This window comes from Suncus etruscus, chromosome 11 (assembly GCF_024139225.1).
Source record: "Suncus etruscus isolate mSunEtr1 chromosome 11, mSunEtr1.pri.cur, whole genome shotgun sequence".
NCBI lineage: Eukaryota > Metazoa > Chordata > Mammalia > Eulipotyphla > Soricidae > Suncus > Suncus etruscus.
Window position 1 is genome coordinate 61,786,568 of NC_064858.1, and position 23,625 is coordinate 61,810,192.

Sequence of the window (23,625 nt, forward strand, 5' to 3'; positions counted from 1 at the left end):
GGTTCGATTCTCAGCATTCCTTATGGTCCCCCAAGCCTGCCAGGAGTGACTTCTGAGTGCCATTGGGTGTGCTCCCTCCCCCCCAAAAAAGAATAAATTCAGCTGATAATATAGTTTTGTGGTATGGAAACATTATAAGTAGGTTCATCTAGAGATTGCTTTAAAATACAAATTCATGGGGCTGGAGTAATGGCGCAGTCTTGCACGCGGCTGATCTAGGATGGACTGTGGTTCAATTCCCCGACATCCCATATGGTCCCCCAAGCCATGAGCGACTTCTGAACTCATAGCCAGGAGTGACCTGAGAGTCACCGGGTGTGGCCAAAATCCAAAATAAATAAATAAATAAATAAAATACAAATATATGTCAAAATTAGGACTTCTGTTTCTGGTTAGTTTATCTACAAAGTTGCCTTGTCTTCTGAGATAGGAGCAAAAGAAGTTAGGAGGTAAGAATAGAGGTGAATAAAGGAAAAAGAAAGAGAAATTTATTAGATGGTAATATACCTAAAGCTTTCTCTCCTGCAGACATGCCCTCCAAGACATATTAAGGAACTTCTGGCAGAGAAAAAAGAATAGCAGACAGAAAACTGTATCTATATAAAAGAAAGTGTCAGGGGCCAGTGAGGTGGCGCTAGAGGTAAGGTGTCTGCCTTGCAAGCGCTAGCCAAGGAAGGACCATGGTTCAATTCCTCCGGAGTCCCATATGGTTCCCCCAAGCCAGGGGCGATTTCTGAGTGCTTAGCCAGGAGTAACCCCAGAGCATCAAACAGGTGTGGCCTGAAAAACCAAAAAAGTGCTAGGGGCCGGAAAGATAGCATGGAGGTAAGGCGTTTGCCTTGCATGCAGAAGGACAGTGGTTCGAACCTCGGCATCCCATATGAGCCCCCGAGCCTGCCAGGAATGATTTCTGAGCATAGAACCAGGAGTAACCCCTGTGCTCTGCCAGGTATGGCCTAAAAACCAAAAATAAATTAACTAGTTAATTAATTAATTAATTAATTAAAAAAGGAAGTGCTAGAAGTGCAAAACACATGGGGAAACATAAACTACATCATTAAGGTTTTTAAAAATGAATTAACATTGTGATAGTATATAGTAACAACTTTTTCAAAAAGCATATAAAAAAAGTGGTGTACTTAAAATATACATTTTTTGATGTTTGGGCCACACCTGATAACACTCAGGGGTTACTCCTGGCTATGAGCTCAGAAATCGCTCCTGGCTTGGATCATATGGGATGCCAGGGTATCAAACCGCGGTCCATCTTAGGTTAGTATGTGCAATGCAGATGCCCTATGCTTGCACCACCACACCAACACAAAACAAAACAAAATTTAAAAAAATATGTGAAGTGGTGAAATATGCTAGGGGCAAACCGACAAAGCTCAGTCATTCTCTATTTTAAAAGATGGATGAAGAAGCGGGACTGGAGAGATAGCAAAGCGGTAGGGTGTTTGCCTTGCAAGCAGCTGATCCAGGATGAACATGTTTCGAATCCTGGCAACCCATGCCTGTAAGGAGCAATAGAAATTGCAGAGCCAGGAGTAACCCTGATGCCACCAGGTGTGACCCAACCCCCACCCCCCAAAAAAAGATGGATGGGGACCGAGAGATAGCACAGCGGTGCTTGCCTTGCAAGCAGCTGATCCAGAACCTAAGGTGGTTGGTTCGAATCCCGGTGTCCCATATGGTCCCCCGTGCCTGCCAGGAGCTATTTCTGAGCAGACAGCCAGTAGTAACCCCTGAGCACCGCCGGGTGTGACCCAAAAACCAAAAAAAAAAAAAAAAAAAAAAAAAAAAAAAGAAAGATGGATGAAGTAAAGCACTTGCCAAGCATATATAAAGCCCTGGGTTCAATCCCAGGTACCACACATACACAAAAGAAGATGAAGGGCCAGGTTTAATCAGATGGTCCCAAGATTTTGAGGATAAGTATTTTGAGGTGTTATGGAGACTGGGGATAGCAAAAAAAATTGGGTCTATAGAGGAAATGCACCCATACACATTCTTAAGGTATAGAACATCAGAATGTTCAGTAGAAGTTTTAGATCAGATGCAAGTCAAGATACCGAAATTCACAGGTATACCGGTCTTCAGGCTGAAAACTCTGGGATACCCTGAGGAAAGAGGTAGACTAGTCCCAACCCTTCTGAAAGCCTAGCAGCTGCCTCCATGTCAACAGTCCAACTCACTGCTTCAGGACTAATCTATGCGGAGACACCAAACTAATAAAAAATTTTGCCATCCCTGTATTAGAGCTAAAAATCCTGGGGTCTTCTTGGTATGAGGGATGGGCAACCTCTAGGTACTGCCCAAAGCTATACCCACATCCCATAACCATAGCCATATATGTGACCGAGTTTCACAACTAATCTTGGAAGAGATGCAAGCCAAGTCACTGAAACTCATCTATACACTCACTGGTCTTGGGGCTGAAAATTCTAGGATGCCTTCAGGAGAGGGGAAGCTAAGCCCCAGGGATACCAATATTCCTGCAGCCCACCCTCTACCTGACAGCAACACCATGCAAATGGCCCTACTTCAATGTTCCACAACTAAGCTTTGAAATGATACCAAGGTGACAGGTACACATATCCTGGAGCTCCAGGCAGGTCGTCACATATGTAGCTATGGATCACCTCTAAATTCTACAGTACTGCCAGCACAGTAGGAGCACAGTAGACAAGAAGGTAGCATCAAAGCCAACAAAGCTCAGTAAGACAAAAAGTTAACACAGGTAACTTAACTAGCAACAGCTTATTAAATCCTCAGACAATGACAATAACACCATCATGAGATATAACAATTTTCATAGATTTTCATTTATTCAACTATATTTTGGAAATATACTTACCATTTCATTGTAACAAGTGATTATAAATTATTTAGTGACCACCAAGAGAGCAGGTTTAGAGGGTGGGTAGAAAATTAGGCACAATAGTGGAGGGAAAGTCACAGAAGTGGTGGGATGGATGTTGGAATATCGACTGCCTGAAACAACTGTATTATGTATGAACAGCTTTGTAAACCATGGTGTTTAAATAGTTTTCTTTAAAAAAGATTACTTTGGGGGCCGGAGTAATAGCACAGTGGTAGGGCATTTGCCTTGCACATGGCTAACCCGGATGGACCTGGGTTCAATTCCCGATACCCCATAAGGTCTCCAGAGACTACCAGGTGCGATTTCTGTGCACAGAGTCAGAAGTAGCCCGATTGCCAGTGGTGTGGCCCAAAAATAAACCAAAAAAAATTACTTTAATAACTGGAATTCATAAAAGAGTTCTTGTGGTATTGGATAGTTTTACACTCCTTTATAATTTTATTAAGAGGAGAACCTATAATAGAGCTTTCTGTTAAAAAATAATTCCCAGGGCTGGGGCTATAGTAGAGAAGTGCTTGCCTTGCACACGGCCAACCAGGGCTCAATTCTTCGTATCCCATATGATCCTGAGTGCCACCAGGAATGATTCTGAGTACAGAACCAGCAATAAGCCCTGAGCACCATCAGGTGTGACCCAAACACTCACACACACACACAAAACCAACTACTCTGAGAACTTGAGTATCATAAAATCCCATTTTATAAATACAAAAAAAGTACAAATAAGGCATATATGGCTAATTTTAAATAAATTAGCAGTGGACTTAATAAAATAGGTTTAATAAAATGAATTGTTTTAAGTGATGAATAAGCCTAGTTTATCAGAAAAAAACTTATAGGAATAGCAACAAAACACAGCTAGCAAATAAATCCATGGTATACTGAACTGTTATTTATTTTGCCACCTAACTTAAAATTCAGAGATTCATGACTCTCAAACTAATTAATAAGTAGTTCTTTGGGGGAAGGTTGTAAATAGTACAGCTCCCTGAGCACCTTAAGGTACATTTCTAGTCAAGGTCCCCAGTTCTGATAGGTGACCCAGATCTGGGTACCACAAATGCCCACATAGCACTGTAGCCTCAGGTTCCTGCATCAAACCAATGGTTCAGTTGACCAAGAAACCCCATTGGTCCCAGGCCTTCTGAGTTCTGTTTGAGAGCACCTTACCCCACCCCTCAAAACAAGTTGAAAAGAAAGAAGCAGTTCTTTTAAAAGTATCCTGCACCTTGAAAAAGAAGTATAACTTCTATCTAAAGAAACACCCTAGTGGGGCCGGGCGGTGGCGCTAGAGGTAAGGTGCCTGCCTTACCTGCGCTAGCTTTGGACGGACCGCGGTTCGATCCCCCGGCATCCCATATGGTCCCCCAAGCCAGGAGCGACTTCTGAGCACATAGCCAGGAGTAACCCCTGAGCGTCACCGGGTGTGGCCCAAAAACCAAAAACCAAAAAAAAAAAAAAAAAAAAAAAAAGAAACACTCTAGTGTTGGAAGGAAAATGCATGGCATTGAAAGCCCACTCTAGTCTGAATCCTGGGAGTCCTATTAGCTCTTAGAAGTATGTAGAGATTCATCTCACCATGGAAACTGTGCACAATCCTTACCATTAATAACTGGTGTGTAAACAACAATCCCAACCAAGTTTGGATCAGATACAGTTGTGTCCAGAATAAGGCCCCCAATGCTGAAAGATTAAAAAAGGTATATTAACTTAAGGAAGAAAGAAAATGTATTAAATGTTTGTTACATACAAATACCCCTTTTATTTTATTTTAAGTTATTTTTGAGTGGGGAGTTAGACCATACCTGGCAGGACTCAGAGATTACTCCTGGTGGTGGCCAGGAGATCATATGTGATGCCAGGGGTTGAATCTGAGTCCACCACATGCATGGCAGGGGCACTAAACTCTGTACCATCTCTCTAACCCCAAATACCCCTAATTTAAAATTTTTATTTATTTTCTTTTTTTCCCCCTTTTCTGATGTCAGGGATTGAATTGGGCCTCACATATACAATACAACCGAGCAACACTCTGAGTTATCACTGAGGTATATTCACTGGCTGAAAGTAAAATTCTTAGACACCAAAGAAACAGAATGGCAAATATTATAATTAAAAATCAAGAACAGCAGCAAAAATACTGAAAACCAAAGATGGCATAGGCTGGAGTTCCACATTTTTGACCTCTAAGATATATTATGTTGGGGCCCAGAGAGATAGCACAGCGGCGTTTGCCTTGCAAGCAGTCGATCCAGGATCAAAGGTGGTTGGTTCAAATCCCGGTGTCCCACATGGTCCCCCGTGCCTGCCAGGAGTGATTTCTGAGCAGACAGCCAGGAGTAACCCCTGAGCAACGCTGGGTGTGGCCCAAAAACAAAACAAAAAAGATATATTATGTCTAAAAAGAGGAAAGTATAGGGGCCAGAGTGATAGCACAGTGGTAGAGCGTTTGCCTTGCAGGCAGCCGACCTGGAATGAACCCAAGTTCAATCCTCGGTATCCCATAGGCTCAGGTCACCTGAGCCTGCCAAGAGTGATTAACCCAAGTGCTGCCAAGTGTGCTGCCCCCCCCAAAAAAAAACCCAAAGCCCATAGCAAACAAAAAGAAAAGCCTATATATCAAGAGCATTAAAATGCCTGGAGAGAGAGAGAGAGAGAGACAGAGACAGAGAGAGACAGAGACAGAGACAGAGAGAGACAGAGACAGAGAGACAGAGAGACAGAGAGAGACAGAGAAACAGAAAGAGACAGAGAGAGGAGAGAAGAGAGAGAAAACATCTAGCAAATATTAATAGTATCAACTGGTAGAAGGTGAGAATAAAAAGAGATTAATGACCATTTTCTATCCTCTGAAGTTAAAAAATTATTGGTTGGTTTGTTTCTTGGGTCATATCTTGTGTGTTCAGGGCTTACTTACTCGTGGCTCTGTGCTCCAAGTTAACTGGACCATAATGGCTGAGGGTGGCTGAACCCAAGTTGGCTATGTGCAAGGCAAGTGCCCTCTCTGCTATACTATTTATACTTCTTAAAAAGATTTTACTTTTAAAAAATATGGCGGGGATTGGGAGCCACACTCAGCTTGCTCAGGGCCTGTTCCTGGCTCTGCACTCCTGGTAGGGATCAAGAATTAGTCCTGGGGCCGGATAGATAGCATGGAGGTAAGGCATTTGCCTTGCATGCAGAAGGTCGATGGTTAGAATCCTGGCATCCCATATGATCCCCCGAGCCTGCCAGGAGCAATTTCTGAGCTTAGAGCCAGGAGTAACCCCTGAGCACTGCTGAGTGTGACCCAAAAACAAAACAAACAAAGAATTAGTCCTGGGGCTGGAACGATGGTGTAAGCAGTAGGGCATTTGCCTTGCATATGCTAACCTAGGACAGACCGCGATTCAATCCCCCAGCATCCCATATGAAACGATTTCTGAGCACATAGCCAGGAGTAACCCCCGAACGTCACCAGGTATAGCCCCCCCCCAAAAAAAGAATTAGTCCTGATGGGGTTTAGGGATCATATGGAATGCTGGGAATTGAACTGCTGTGAAAATGTCACATTGTATAATTGCACAATTATAGATTGTGTGTAGATGCTACAGCCTACTACATACCTAGGCCACATAAGATTGGGACTATCAATACATATGCAGTTCATTGTTGACCAAACCATCATTAAGAGATGCTGTCTAGGGGCCGGGCGGTGGCGCTCGAGGTAAGGTGCCTGCCTTGCCTGCGCTAGCCTAGGACGGACCGCGGTTCGATCCCCCGGTGTCCCATATGGTCCCCCAAGAAGCCAGGAGCAACTTCTGAGCGCATAGCCAGGAGTAACCCCTGAGCGTCACAGGGTGTGGCCCAAAAACCAAAAAAAATAAAAAAAATAAAAAAATAAAAAAAAGAGATGCTGTCTGTATATCATGATTTCTTTGATCCATACCTGAGTGTGAGACCTCAAAGAGCTCTTTTATATCATATATTTATTTATATATTTTATTTATATATTTATCTATTAAATATATTTTTTTACTATAATGAGTCTCATTGCAATGACATCTTTTGATAGATCCTTAAGTTTTATCAGTCCTAGAAATGAAAGTAGCCCGACAGTATAAATATTTAAGGCTCTCTGATACGTATCTTAGTAATTTGCTACTTAAACAAATATTAAGCAAATATATGAGCATTTGCTATTTAAGTAACAGGTCTTGGTCAGGATATAGCACACACAATTAAACAGAGACAAACACCATTAAATTTTAGTCATTATTCAGGTAAGACATTGGTTGGAGAGAGCTTGGAAACTAGAAGTCAAACGCGGCTCACTCCATCTCCTGATTTCAATAACTCCTGCCATTTATCTCTTACTTCTAGGAAAAATACAGAATTAATTACACAAAGTGATTGAATCAAGAAATAAAGAGAACACTGATTTTCTTTAATACATGTGGGATATATAGAACATGATTTCTTAAAAGATTTTTTCCACCCTTTTCTGTTCAAGAGATTTTTATGTAACATTGGGTATATGAACCAAACATTCACTGACAATATAAGTCATAAAGAATTTATTTTGAAAAATTTATTTTGAAAAAATAAATTTATTTTGAAACATATTTTTGAAAGTTATATACTTCCTTTTGGAGTTCCAAATCACAGTGTAAGAAGTCAGATTATATACTACACAGCAAAACACACACACACACACACACAAAGTTTTGGTACTTACCTACTTATCAACATAGCTGTAATGACAGGCTCCCAGCCTGAATGAAGCACTGTTCTTGTGGCTGGATGTTTGGCAGCTACTATTATCCAGATAGGAGTGAGAGCCAAGAAAAAGATACCAACTAATGGAGAAATGTAGTAATAGGTCTCTATAAAAAAAAAAAAAGAAAGAAAAAGAAACCATACTTCAAACTCCCTTCTAACAAATGAAAACATTAAATGTTTACTAGCAGGTTTAACAGCACTATAGTGTGAACTCGATTCTAGTTCCCTCCTCCTCCTCCTCCTCCTCCTCCTCCTCCTCCTCCTCCTCCTCCTTCTTCTTCTTCTTCTGGTTTTTGGGTCACACTCGGCAGTGCTTAGGGGTTACTCCTGGCTCTCTGCTCAGAAATCGCTCCTGGAAGACTCAGAAGACCATATGGGATGCTGGGATTCGAACCACCGTCCTTCTGCATGCAAGGCCTTATCTCCATGCTATCTCTCCGGCCCCCTAGTTCTGTTCTAATACAGCTAAAATCAAGTTGTGGAGAGTTCCAGTCAATCCACAAACAATTATCTAGAAGAACAAAGTCCAAAGCTTTGAAAAGAAAAACAAAATGGCTAAACACTTAACATTACATTCAAAATGTCTAGCATCCAAATTTATTTATTTATTTATTTATTTTGATTTTTTGTCACACCCGGCCAACACTCAGGGGTTACTCCTGGCTTTACACTCAGAAATTGCTTCTGGCAGGCTTGGGGACCACATGGGATGCCAGGAGTTGAACCACTTTCCTTATGTATGCAAGGCAAATGCCCTAACTTCATGCTATCTCTCCGGCCCCTGAAAATTATTTTTTAAGAGTTTGGATAATATTTGGTAGAATTAACAAACATAGTTAAATGGACTAACATTCTATTTTCTTTTTCTTTTTCTTTTTTTTTTGTTTTGTTTTGTTTTTTTTGGGCCACACCCGGCAGTGCTCAGGGGTTACTCCTGGCTGTCTGCTCAGAAATAGCTCCTGGCAGGCATGGGGGACCATATGGGACACCGGGATTTGAACCAACCACCTTTGGTCCTGGATCGGCTGCTTGCAAGGCAAACACTGCTGTGCTATCTCTCCAGGCCCTAACATTCTATTTTCTTTAACTTTTTCATCATGCTCAAACGTTTCTAAACACTTTAAATAAACCTTTCAAATCTAACAAATTAAGTATACAAATGTGAGATTTAAATTTTCATAATAATTTTATAACATATACAAAGTTAAAAGTTCTATTTACTAATCACAATATAAGTCAATTATAAGATTTATAATGAAATTAAATGATTGACATGTCTCTAATGTTTTAAGTTACAAAGAAAATTAAATATTGCTTCTTTAAGTAATCATTAAGAGTTTAATTCTAAATCACGTGTTTGTCATTGTTAAATCTTCCTGTTGTTAAAAAGCTGTGTATTCTTTCTTTTTTTAATATAATTTTTATTTTTATCATAGTGGCTTACATATTGTTGACAATAATATTTTAGGTACATATTTACATAAAATCAGGGGGATTCCCATCACCGATTTGTCCTCCTTACACCTCTGTTCTCGTCCTACCTCCCATATCCTCTTCCCTCACCCCTGGGTGCTGCTAGAATATGTGGTCCCCTCTGTACCTAGCTTACTACTTAGTAGTCTTACACTTGTTTGGTCTTGGCGCCTCCCTTATTTCCCCCTCTAACTGGGAGGCAGGACTACATAGTTCAAGTTATGTGGTTTTGTTTGAAGAAGAGAAAAGTAATAAACTGGGATAAAAATCAAATAAGGCGGGCCCAGAGAGATAGCACAGCGGCGTTTGCCTTGCAAGCAGCCCATCCAGGACCAAAGGTGGTTGGTTCAAATCCCGGTGTCCCATATGGTCCCCCGTGCCTGCCAGGAGCTATTTCTGAGCAGACCGCCAGGAGTAACCCCTGAGCATCGCCGGGTGTGGGCCCCCCCTCCAAAAAAAATCAAATAGGCCGAAAATGGGAGGAATCTAGAGGCTCTCATCATCAGTTTGAAGAGACAAAGGGAAAAAGGAAGGTGAAACACCCCAACAGTACAAAAAAAAGTGTCAAATAAAATATCCAGTGAGCACTCCAACAATAAAGATAAGCACCACAAAAGAAGCCATGGTCTTGAGATAAAAAATATGGCAGAGCATATAAAAAAAAAGAAGGAAAAAAAATGTAAATGGAGACAACAACTTCAATAACCACACCAAAACAAAGAAATCGACAAAAAGATAGGTAAATAAAAAAAATAAAATAATAAAAAAATAAAAATAATAGAGGCTGGGAAAATCCACGAAACTATGCCTGCCCAGTGAGGCCCGACTGTGAAAAATTGTGAGTGCTGCCTGTGTGTGTCTGTCTATTATCCTGTTGCATGAACCTCTTGGGAGTGGGCCAAAAAGAGGCTCCAGAAAACTCGCTCTCCCAGAGGCCAATTCTAGGGCGGGAACGCCAAGGAACTGCTCCATGACGTGAAAACTGGCTATACTTTGCAGAAGCCAGGTCTCCTGTGTGCTGCCTGCATTATTTAGCCAATGAATACCACCACAACATGTAGAAAACCCCACAATACAAGTGTGACAATGGGGAAACAATGCAGGCCAGCATCAGACATAGAGAATGAAGATGACAATTTTGATGACCAGATAATGACTAACCAACTAATCAAAATCTCAGATAAGGACTTTAGAATAGCAATATGGAAGATGCTCAACGAACTCAAAAAAACCATGGATCAAGTTGAACAGAACACTAATAAGAACCAAGAAAATATGAAGACAGAAATCACAAAACTCCAAACTGAAATAACATGTCAAATAACAGGCCTGAAAAACTCAGTAAATGAAGTGAATGACAAAATGATTAAGCTCTGGGACAGGGTATTGGAAACTGAGAATAGACTTGGTGCTATGGAAGATGAGATAAATAACAATTCCATACAGCAGGAGAGATTGGAAAAAAAAAACTTAAAGCAAATGAACAGACAATGGAAAAATTAGTCAAAGAATGGGAACAGATGAAAATAGAAGTCTATGATAAGCTCAACAGAAACAACTTAAGAATCATTGGAGTCCCAGAGACCCAGGAAGAAAATCTTCAGGAAGAATCAATGGTCAAGAACATCATTAAAGAGAAACTTCCAGAGCTAAAGAATATATGGAATCAAATCCTGCATGCTCGAATAGTACCAACCAAAAGAGACCCCAGAAAAACTACCCCAAGACACATCCTAGTCACAATGACGAATCCCACAGATAGAAACAGAATTCTGAAAACAGCAAGATCAAAAGGGGGAAATTACATTCAAGCGAGCATCCTTGAGATTTACAGCAGACCTGTCATCAGAAACACTCAAGGCCAGAAAGCAGTGGCGGGATATTGTGACAAGACTAAATAAAATGAATGTTTCACCAGAATACTGTACCCAGCAAAACTCACTTTCCGGTTTGAAGGAACAATACATGGTTTCACAGACAAAAAACAGCTCAGAAACTTTACAGACTAAAAACCAATCTTAAAAGAAAAACTGAAAGACCTAATTTAAGACAAGACTAACCAAAAGACACACCAAATTTCGATATAAATATGGCATTAAATCCCAGGAAAATTCTTTCTCTCAACGTCAATGGACTAAATGCACCAGTTAAGAGACACAGAGTGGCTAAATGGATCAAAAAACTCAATCCAACCTTCTGCTACCTACAAGAAACGCACCTGAATAGTCTGAACAAACATAGATTCAAAATAAAAGGCTGGAGAAAAATTATCCAAGCAAACAACACCCATAAAAAAAGCTGGAGTGGCCATACTAATATCAAATAATGCAAACTTTATACTCAGAAAGGTTGTAAGGGACAAAGATGGACATTTTATATTAATCAAGGGGTATGTAGAGCAGGAAGAAATAACTCTCCTAAACATATATGCACCGAATGAGGAGCCAGCAAAATATTTAATACAACTGTTGACAAATCTGAAAAATAATATCAATAACAACACAATAATTGTGGGGGACCTCAACACGGCTTTGTCAACATTGGATAGGTCAACCAGACTGAAACCCAACAAGAATATACTAGACCTGAGGAGAGAAATGGAAGAAAGAGGCCTAGTGGATATATATAGGACACCCCATCCCCAGAAACGTGGATACACATTCTTCTCCAATGTACACGGGACATTCTCCAGGATAGACTACATGCTGGCACATAGAACATACCTCCATAATATCAAGAGAATAGAAATTTTGCAGACTGCCTTCGCTGACCACAAGGCTCTGAAATTATTTGTGAATTCCAAAGGAACTCAGAAGAAACACGTTAACACCTGGAAGTTAAACAGCCTCATACTCAATAACCAGTGGGTCCGAGATGAAATCAAGGAGGAAATCAAAAGGTTCCTGGAAACAAATGACAATAAAGACACAAACTATCAGAACTTATGGGACACAGCAAAAGCAGTACTGAGAGGAAAATTTATGGCTTTGCAAGCACACATCAGGAAGGAAGAAGAAGCTTACCTGAGTAGCTTAATGACACAGCTAATAGAACTAGAAAGTGCTCAACAAAAGGACCCAAAAATAGGAAGACAGAAGGAAATAACAAAGCTGAGAGCAGAAATCAACGAAGTGGAAACTCAAAAATCTTTCGGATCGAAAGATCAATGAAAGCAGAAGTTGGTTCTTTGAAAAAATAAACAAGATTGATAGACCACTGGCAAACCTAACAAAGAAAGACAGAGAGAGAGAAACTTGATAACTCGTATTAGGAATGAAAAAGGAGAGATCATTACTGATATGACAGAGATTCAAAGGGTAATCAGAAACTACTTTGAGAAACTCTACGCCACTAAAAATGAGAACCTTGAAGAAATGGATAAATCCTTGGACTCTTATAATCTTCCACGGTTGTAGGAAGAGGATGTAGCATATCTAAACACCCCCATCACCATTGATGAAATTAAAACGGTAATCAAAAGTCTGCTGAAAAACAAAAGCCCAGGCCCAGATGGATTCACTAATGAATTCTTTCAAACTTTCCAAGAGGAACTAACACCAATCCTGGCAAGACTCTTTCATGAAATTGAACAAACGGAAACACTTCCAAATAGCTTTTATGAAGCCAACATCACCTTGATACCTAAACCAGACAGAGATGCTACCAAAAAAGAAAATTACAGACCAATATCGCTGATGAATACAGATGCAAAGATCCTCAACAAAATCCTGGCAAATAGGATTCAATGACTCATTAAAAAGATCATCCACTGCGACCAGGTAGGTTTCATCCCAGGAATGCAAGGATGGTTTAACATCTGTAAATCTATCAATATCATACACAACATCAACAACAAGAAAAATAAAAACCACATGAGCATATCAATAGATGCAGAGAAAGCATTTGATAAGGTCCAACACCCATTCTTGATCAAAACTCTCAGCAAGATGGGAATGGAAGGAACCTTTCTCAATACAGTTAAGGCCATCTACCACAAGCCAGTGGCAAATATTATCCTCAATGGAGAAAAACTAAAAGCCTTCCCTCTAAATTCTGGCACAAGACAAGGCTGTCCTCTCTCACCACTCCTATTCAACATAGCACTGGAAGAACTTGCTATAGCAATCAAGCAAGAAAAAGATATCAAGGGAATCCAGATAGGAAAGGAAGAAGTCAAGCTCTCACTGTTTGCAGATGACATGATACTCTACTTAGAAAACCCTAAAGACTCTACCAAAAAGCTTCTAGAAACAATAGACTCATATAGCAAGGTGGCTGGCTACAAAATTAACACACAAAAATCAATGTCCTTTCTATACACCAATAGTAATAAGGATGAAATGGACATTAAGAAAACAACCCCATTCACAATAGTGCCACACAAATTCAAATATCTTGGAATCAACTTGACTAAAAATGTGAAGGACCTATACAAAGAAAACTATAAAACTCTGCTCCAAGAAATAAGAGAGGACACATGAAAATGGAAACATATACCCTGCTCATGGATTGGCAGGATTAACATAATCAAAATGGCAATACTCCCCAAGGCATTATACAGATTTAATGCTATCCCTCTAAATATACCCATGACATTCTTCAAAGAAGTGGATCAGGCACTTTTGAAATTCATTTGGAACAATAAATACCCTAGAATAGCTAAAGCAATCATTGGGAAAAAGAATATGGAAGGAATTACTTTCCCCAACTTTAAACTTTACTACAAAGCAATAGTTATCAAAACAGCATGGTATTGGAATAAGGACAGGCCCTCAGATCAGTGGAATAGGCTTGAATACTCAGAAAATGTTCCCCAGACATACAATCACCTAATTTTTGATAAAGGAGCAGGAAATCCTAAATGGAGCAGGGAAAGCCTCTTCAACAAGTGGTGTTGGCACAACTGGCTAGCCACTTGCAAAAAATTGAACTTAGACCCCCAGCTAACATCATGTATGAAGGTAAAATCCAAATGGATTAAAGACCTCGATATCAGACCCAAAACCATAAGATATATAGAACAACACATAGGCAAAACACTCAGGACATTGAGACTACAGGCATCTTCAAGGAGGAAACTGCACCTCTCCAAGCAAGTGAAAGCAGAGATTCACAGATGGAAATATATTAAGCTGAGAAGCTTCTGCACCTCAAAGGAAATAGTGCCCAGGATACAAGGGCCACCCACTGAGTGGGAGAAACTATTCACCCAATACCCATCAGATAAGGGGCTAATCTCCAAAATATACAAGGCACTGACAGAACTTTACAAGAAAAAACATCTAATCCCATCAAAAAATGGGGAGAAGAAATGAACAGACACTTTGACAAAGAAGAAATACAAATGGCCAAAAGACACATTAAAAAATGCTCCACATCACTAATCATCAGGGAGATGCAAATCAAAACAACAATGAGATACCACCTCACACCACAGAGAATGGCACACATCACAAAGAATGAGAATAAACAGTGTTGGCAGGGATGTGGAGAGAAAGGAACTCTTATCCACTGCTGGTGGGATGCCATCTAGTTCAACCTTTATGGAAAGCGATATGGAGATTCCTCTAAAAACTGGAAATTGAGCTCCCATATGATCTAGCTATACCACTCCTAGGAATATACCCTAGGAACACAAAAATACAATACAAAAACCCCTTCCTTACACCTATATTCATTGCAGCACTATTTACCATAGCAAGACTCTGGAAACAACCAAGATGCCCTTCAACAAATGAATGGCTAAAGAAACTGTGGTACGAGCCGGAGAGATAGCATGGAGGTAAGGCATTTGCCTTTCATGGAGGAGGTCATCAGTTCGAATCCCGGCATCCCATATGGTCCCCCGTGCCTGCCAGGAGCAATTTCTGAGCATGGAGCCAGGAATAACCCCTGAGCACTGCCGGGTGTGACCCAAAAACCACAAAAAAAAAAAAAAAGAAAAAGAAACTGTGGTACATTTACAGAATGGAATATTATGCAGCTGTCAGGAGAGATGAAGTCATGAAATTTTCCTATACATGGATGTACACGGAATCTATTATGCTGAGTGAAATAACTCAGAGAGAGAGAGAGAAAAAAATGCAGAATGGTCTCGCTCATCTATGGGTTTTAAGAAAAATGAAAGACATTCTTGCAATAATAATTTTCAGACACAAAAGAGAAAAAGAGTTGAAAGTTCCAGATCACCTCAGGAAACTCACCACAAAGAGTGATGAGTTTAGAGAAATAACTACATTTTGAACTGTCCTAATAATGAGAATGTATGAGGGAAATGGGAAGCCTGTCTAGAGTACAGGCGGGGGAGGAGGAAGATTTGGGACATTGGTGATGGGAAAGTTGCACTGGTGATGGGTGGTGTTCTTTACATGACTGAAACCCAAACACAATCATGTATGTAATCAAGGTGTTTAAATAAATTATAAAATAAATAATATATAAAAATAAAAAATGTTTTGTGTTTTTTGCCTTTTTTTCCCCCTCCTGCACAGGGACAGTAAATATTGGGGTCATTCAAAATGGAATTCACTTGGCCTAAGAGATATGGGGTTTCTCCTCCCTTGGAGTATATTTTCATGGGATTAACTATCGACTCCATTCAGGTTCATTTACTCTCCCCTTGGTGCTTTCGTGGTGTTTGGAAGACTTCTGCTTTGTCCTGGGTGATAAAATACAGATAAAAATCTGTATCTAGAGATCTCAAGATCTGCACAGGTCCAGAAGTAGAACTTATGTTGAAGTCTTTCTTTGTAATTCTAGAAGTTCTGTTTCATCAGTGTCATTTTAATCCGTCTTCTGTGGTTGGTGGTCTTGGTCTTTGTGCTGATCCTAGGATGGAACCTAGGATAGCGTCTTTCGTTGTGTTTCCAGAAGATCCATTCTGTTGCACTTGTCTCAGCCAGAACTTTGGAACTGGAGATCATGGTTGTTGTGTAGGTCATAGTTCAAACTCTAGACTAGGGCTTTTTTATTGGTCCCAGGATATATACAGTTCGGTCATGTTTCTAGCAGCCAGTCATCTGTAAATCGCGATCTTGGCTTTTGGACCGACCAAAGGGTGACAAGTCTTCTGATATTGTTTTATTGTTAGCTGGTGAGGTAGGATAACCTGCTCTTAGGTCAAGTTGTTCCCATTTTCCTCATCAGGATATCATATCAGAGCTGTCACTTGTTGGTGGCCCAGCAGTATTAAGGATGTCCCGGATGGGATTTGTTTCCTGTAGCTGTTGTGAAGAACTGTGTCATTTCTATGTCTGGGATCCAGGGTTCAAGGCTGGACAGATGGTGTCTAATCACTTGGGGTCTAAGTTGGGTCCACGTGACATATTTCCAAGGTGGAAGATATCCCTGTATTGTAAACAAGTATGAGTTCTTATCCCTAGTGGATAAGAGCTCGTTTTGAGATGTAAGATTTCCCCCTTTTTTTAGTGTGTCCTTGCAGGGAGAAATGGTGCTACATTATATTGTTGGTGCATTTGAGGGTGGAAAGAGAAGAAAACAGAAACAGGTCACACACCCCAAAAAAGATAAAAATAGGAATAAAAATATATGTGCTCACATATGTATATGTAGAACAAACATTTAAAAAATGAAATAACAAAGTAATTAAAGGAAAAAATGATGCAAGAGACCACCTTACTTTTGGGGAAAAGCAGGTAAAGAGGTGGTATAATACAGGTCTTATACTTATGATGGAAGTATAGGTTTCCCCATTGTCTTTTCAGATTTTCTTGTGGTATGTGGGTACCCAGGCACCTTTCCATCACACACCCTGACCTTCTTAAGATTGGCAAAAGATTTGCAGCAGGGAGGTCTTGGAAGAGTTCTTGCATTGGGGATACTTTTAGAACTAAGTCCAGTTTCATGTAACAGTCCACGTTAGGGGGAGTTGGTAGGGAGGGCGCGTAGCATGAGTCAGCAGGGGAGTTGGTTGCCTTTTCTTGCAGGGGAAGAGGTGTCCCTTTGTCTGGGTGTCCCTTTGCTTGGGTGCTGGGTACTGGTTCGTTGGGGTAGAAGGCCAGTCTTGATGCCTAATGGTTTAAGAACTGAGGGTGAAGAGTTTTAATAAGGTGGGAGATCTGGATGGAATTGAGGGGTGAAGGGATAGCTGGATGTCCAAAGGGGGGAAAAGGGAAAGTATATGGAAGGGGTAGGAAAGAAGAAAAGAGAAAATAAAAATTAATTAAAAAGAAATCAATTAATTAAATTAAATTAAAATTAATTTAAACAAAAATACATTGAATTAAAATGTAATTAACTTAAATTAAATTAAAATTAAAAATTAATTAAAAAGAAAAGAGGAAAAGAAAAGAAAAAATAAAAAAGAAAGTAGTGAGGAGAGGAAAAAATAGCAAGGGAATGCTAGTTTGTTTGAATGTGTTAGATGAGTAGGGCCTGTAGTATAAGTCTGTAGGTCACAGGTGCTGCTTTGGGGGTCTGACTAGTCATGTGCTTCAAATCCTAAAAGAAGGTATAACCTAGAGATAAAGTGTATGTTAAAGAGTTTTCTCGGGACATTCTCGTAGTGCAAGCTGGGTATGGTATCTCGTGTGACTGAGCCCTGAGATGCCATCTTAGTTTGTCCACCCTTTGTATCCAAGAACGCCTATAAACAGAAAAGCTGAGAGATTATTTTAAATATAGTAAGATTAAGGTAGTAAAACATATTGTTATGGGATGTTTCCATTGGAGTCAGTGATTTCCCATGGTATTATTTACCTGTGATCCTGTATAAGATCCCTAAGGGATTATTATGGGCCTTTGTAGTAGAAGGCTGATTACATACCTGTTCTCTCTATGCTGCTGTTTCTGGTTTCTTTGTGGTATAATGTGTAGTCAAGAGTTTGTGTTGTTCCTTTTTCATGAATTTTGGGCACTGCTCCCGAGTATATGTTGACTGTTACAGTGTTTGGAGTTTCTAGCCTGTTAAACCCTGTTATTTAATTGTTGAGTATTAGTTGTTTATAAGGTTCTAGGTGCTTCAGAATAGTGCTATCATTCTGTGTTTATCTTTCGTCTTCTGACTTACTTCGTTTAACATAATATGTTCTAGGTCCATCCACATTGCTGCAAAGTCTGTGATTGTATCATTTCTGACTGCCATGTAGTATTCTATTGTATATAGATACCACATCTTAATGATCCATTCATCTGTTGATGGACATCGAGGTTGGTTCCAAGACTTGGCTATTATACTGAGTGCTGCGATAAATAGTGGGGTGCACACGTACTTTGGAATGAATGTCCTTCCAACTTGGGGGTATATACCTAAGAGAGCAATTGCTGGGTCAAATGGCAGCTCAATTCTGAGTTCTTTGAGCAATCTCCAGACTGTTCTCCATAGGTGTTGGACTAGGGGGCATTCTCACCAGCAGTGGATGAGAGTTCCTTTCATACCACATTCCCGCCAACAGAGATTGTTCCCATTATTTTTTATGTGAGCCATCCTCACTGGTGTAAGGTGGTATCTCATTGTTGTCTTGATTTGGATCTCCCTAATGATGAGTGAAGGTGAGCATGTTTTCATGTGTTTGTTGGCCATTCTTCTGTCTTCCTCAGAGAAGTGTCTATTCATTTCATCTCCCCATTTTTTTTTTTTTTTTTTTTTTTTTAGTTTTTGGGTCACACCCGGCAGTGCTCAGGGGTTCCTCCTGGCTGTCTGCTCAGAAATAGCCCCTGGCAGGCACGGGGGACCATATGGGACACCGGGATTCGAACCAACCACCTTTGGTCCTGGATTGGCTGCTTGCAAGCAAACGCCGCTGCGCTATCTCTCCGGGCCCATCTCCCCATTTTTTTATGGCTTTATTTGATTTTAGGGGGCTCAGCTTTCTGAGTGCTTTGTATGTTCTAGATATCAGCCCTTTATCTGATATGTTGGGTGTAAATATTTTTTTCCCATTCTGTTAACTATCTTCTTGTGTCAAGTAAGGTTTCTTTCGCCATGCAGAAGCTTTTTAGTTTGATGTAATCCCATTTGTTTATGTTTGATGCTAAAGTTCTTGCCATTGGTGCTCCATCCTCGAAGGCCTTTTTGATATAAAGGTCTTCGAGTGTTCTGCCTATTTTATTCTCAATAAACTTTATAGATTTGGGTCTGATTTCAAGGTCTTTGATCCATTTTGAGTTTACTTCTGTACAAGGAGCGAGGTATGGGTCAATTTTCACTTTTGTACATGTGGTTTTCCAATTATACCAACACCATTTGTTGAATAGATTTTCTTTTTTCCATTTCAAGTTCTTGCCTCTTTTATCAAATATTAGTTGGCTGTATATCTGGGGGTTTATGTCTGGGAATTCTGTTCTGACCCACTGGTCTGAGGTCCTGTCTCTGTTCCAGTACCATGCTGTTTTGATCACTATGGCTTTATAGTATAGTTTCAAGTTAGGTAAGGAGATGCCACCCAGCTTCTTGTTTTTCAGTATGTGTTTGGCTATCCTGGGTCTTTTGTGGTTCCAGATGAATTTTGTGATTTGATTGTTATAATTCTTTAAAGAATGGTGTCTGAATTTGGATAGGGATTGCATTAAATCTATATAGTAGTTTGGGTAGGATAGTCATTTTGACTACGTTAATTCTACCTATCCATGAGCATCGGAAGTTCTTTCATTTCTTAGATGCTCTTCAATTTCTTTCTGAAGTGTTTTGAAGTTTCCCTGGTATAGGTCCTTCACTTCCCTTGTAAGGTTAATTTCTAGGTACCTGATATTTTTTGATACTATTTTAAATGGAATTGTATTTTTAATCTCTCTCCTTGATCACGTTGTTTGTATACAGAAGCGCTACTGTTTTGTGTATTGACTTTGTATCCAGCCACTTTCCTGTATTGATTAATTGTGTCTAGGAGTTTTACTGTGGACTCTTTAGGGTTTTTGATGTATATCATCATATCGCCTACAAAAAGAGATAGTTTGAGTTCCTCTTTCCCAATTTGGATTCCATTGATTCCCTTCTCTTGTCGGATTGCTATTGCTAGGACTTCTAAGGTTATATTGAATAAAAGTGGAGAGAGTGGACAGCCTTGCCTAGTTCCTGACCTTAGTGGGAATGCTTCTAGTTTCTCGCCATTAAGTATAATGTTGGCTGTGGGCTTTTCATAGATAGCTGTAACTATCTTGAGGAAGGTTCCTTCTCACACTATTTTGCTGAGTGTCTTCAACATGAAAGGGTGTTGGATTTTGTCAAATGCCTTCTCTGCATCGATTGATATGAGCATGTGGTTTTTGTCTTTATTGCTGTTTATATGATGTATAATGTTGATTGATTTGCATATGTTGAACCAACCTTGCATTCCTGGTATAAAATCCACTTGGTCTTGATGTATGATCTTTTTGATGAAGTGCTGGATTCGGTTTGCTAAGGTTTTGTTGAATATCTTTGCATCTTTGTTCATTAGTGAGATTTTTCTGTAGTTTTCTTTCTTGGTGGTGTCTTTGCCATCTTTGGGAATGAGTGTGATATTAGCCTCATACAAGGAGTTGTGGAGGATTCCTGTTTTTTCAATGGTTTGGATGAGCCCATGGAAAAGTGGTAGTAGGTCTTCTCAGAATGTTTGATAGAATTCACCTGTAAATCCATCTGGGCCTGGACTTTTATTCTTAGGTAGTTTCTTAATTACATCTCCAATTTCCTCTGAGGTGATTGTCTGTTTAGGCTTTCTAGTTCTTCCTTTTCCAGTCTCAGAAGATGGTAATTTTCCAGGAATCTGTCGATTTCTACTGGGTCCTCTAGCCTAACTGAGTATAGTTGTTCATAATATGATCTCATGATATGTTGTATTTCTTGGGGTTCTGTTGTAATCTCTCCCCTTTCATTTGTGATCCTACTGATTTGGGTGTTTTCCCTCTTTTTTTTTTTGGTGAGTTTTGCCAGTGTTTTGTCTATCTTGTTTATTTTTTTGAAAAACCAACTCCTGGTCTCATTGATGGTTTCTATGTTGTTTATTTCTGCTCTGGTTTTTATTATTTCTTGCCTTCTTGTTGTGATTGGATTTCTCTGCTGCTGTTGTTCCAATTCCTTGAGGTGATCCTTTAAACTGTTGATTTTGTAATTTTCCTGTTTCTTGACATAGGCCTGTATTGCTATGAGTTTCCCCATAATTACTGCTTTTGCTGTGTCCCACAAATTTTGACAAGTTGTCTCTTCATTATCATTTGTCTCAAGGAATCTTTTTATTTCTTCCTTGAGTTGCTCTTTGATCCAGCTGTTGTTGAGCAGCATGTTGTTAATCTCCAGGTATTAGTTTTTCTCCATTGCTTCTTCTTGAAGTCAATTTTGATCTCTGTTGCATAGAGATCTGATAGGGTACTTCTAATGATCCTTACATTTGTGGTATTATATAGGTTGGCTTTGTATCCTAAGACATGGCCTATTCTGGAGAAGATTCCATGCGGGCTTGAGAAGATTGTTTATTCTGCTTTCTGGGAATGGAGGGTCCTATATAAGTCTATTAGCCCTAAATCTTCTAATATTCATTTAGAGCTCTTATTTCTTTGCTATTTTTCTGTTTGGTGGATCTGTCCAGTGGTGATAGTGGAGTACTGAGGTCCCCTACTATTATCACATTTCCCTTCATGTGTTTCTCCAGGTTTGCAAGCAGTTGCCTCACATATTTTGCTGGCTCTACATTAGGTGCATTGATATTGACCAAGTTTAGTACTTCTTGATCTAATGTTCCCCTGATCAGTAAGTAGTGACCCTCTTTGTCTCTGATCACTTTCTTGAGGTTGAATGCAATTTGGTCTGATATAAGAATGGTTGTCCCTGCTCTTTTTTGTTTTCCATTGGCCTGAATAATTACTTTCCATCCTTTTATTCTAAGCCTGTGCTTATCCTGTAGTTGTAGGTGTGTTTCTTGCAGACAGCAGAAGTCCGGTTTATTTTTCCTAATCCAGTTCTCTACTATGTGTCTCTTAATGGGAGAGTTTAGTCTGTTAACATTTCGGGTTATTATTGACAGAGATGATTGTTGTGCAGTTCTGTTGTGTAGGGTGTTTGTTGTTACAATAGGGGGTTTGGATTGTGTAATTCATCTCTGAGTAGGTCGTTTAGGATCAGCTTTGTTTGCACAAATAATTCAAGTTCGTTTTTGTTTGAGAATGTTTTTAGTCTGCCCTCCCATTTGAATGATAGTTTTGCTGGGTATTGGACCCTAGGTTGGAAATTTCTTTCATTCAGTCGTTTAAATATTTCATTCCACTGTCTTCTTTCAAATGGGAGATGTGGTTTGATTCTTATGTCCCTTCCTTTGAACCTGAGGTTTTTTTTCTCTTTTGTTTTTTTAAGGAGTTCATCTTTCTCTATTTTTTTTTGTTTGTTTGTTTTTGCCATTTGGATCACTATATGTCTTGGTGTTGGTTTATTAAGGTCTATTTTATTAGGGACTCTCTTCACTTCTTGGATTTGCACTGAAGTTTCTTTCCAGAGGGTCGGAAAGTTCTCTGCTATTATTTCTCTGGCTATTTGTTCTTCACCTTTCCCTATTTCCTCCCCTTCTAGTATACCCACTATTCTTAGATTGTTTCTTTTGTCCTTGTTCATTAGATACTGGACTTTTCCTTCCAGTGCTTTGTCTTTTATTTCTTTGTTGGTTTCTTGGTCATATTTTATTTGCAGTTTTCCTTTGAGTTCTTCAATGTGCTTCTCCAACTGTGTGTTTCTGCTCGTAAGGCTTGTTACGTTGTCTTTTAATTCCTTCAATTTCTCTTGTATGGAATCTCTCATGTTCTTTAACATTTCTTCTTTAATTTGTCTGATTTGTTCATCCATAGATTTCTTATATTCAGTAGCCAGTGTTTCTTTAATTTCTTTTTATCAATTCTTGCATTTCCTTCCTCATGGCTGATGTCAGGTCTCCTTCCCATGGATCTGTGCGTTTTGGTGGATTTGGAAACTTGCTAGGGTTTGTCTCCATATCTCCAGATGTTAGGGTTCTCCTTGATTTACCCATATTTCTTTGCTGTTGGGTGAACTCGCTGAGGTTTGGCTCCTCCTGTGCTCTTTATGTGGCCTGATCCGTTGCTTTTCCCTTTTGTTGTCAGCTAGTGCAGTTCCTCTCCTGGCCACAATGGTGGAGGGCACTGTTGAGCCTAGCTCCTTCGCCCCCCCCCCCTTCCCCTACCTGAAGGTCAGCCTTCCTTCAGTGGGTCTGGTTAATTTCCTTCTTATTCCTGCCAGCCGGTGCAGTTCTGCTCCTGGCCACAATGGTTGTGGGTGCTGTTGTGCCTAGCTCTCTGTCCTCCCTCCCCTATCTGAGAGTCAATGGAGCTCCGCCCCCTCCGAGCCTCAGCAGAAGAAATTCCCTCAGCCAAACCCATGCAGTAGCTGCCATCAGTCCTTGGGGAGTTTCAGGTCCACTCTGGGACTCAGAGGGGTAGGCTTCTCTAGGTTAGCCAAAAGTCCAGGTGGCAGGCCCAAGCTCACCCAGTCTATTGGTCCTAGCCCGTCCCAGCAGCACACAGTGGGTCAGATGCAGGGTTCTCCTCACCCCATCTGCACTCAGCTTGGG

At 40.1% G+C, this 23,625-nt stretch overlaps 1 protein-coding gene across 1 annotated transcript in view; it reads right to left on the reverse strand.

The window, feature by feature from the left end:
* Positions 1-23,625, reverse strand: part of SLC41A2 (solute carrier family 41 member 2) — a 157,812-nt gene that overhangs the window by 54,403 nt on the left and 79,784 nt on the right. The window contains exons 6-7 of the mRNA XM_049783156.1: positions 7,602-7,749; positions 4,488-4,567 (exon numbers count right to left, since the gene is read on the reverse strand). Coding sequence (XP_049639113.1) covers positions 4,488-4,567; positions 7,602-7,749 — 228 coding nt within the window. The remainder of the gene's footprint in view (positions 1-4,487; positions 4,568-7,601; positions 7,750-23,625) is intronic.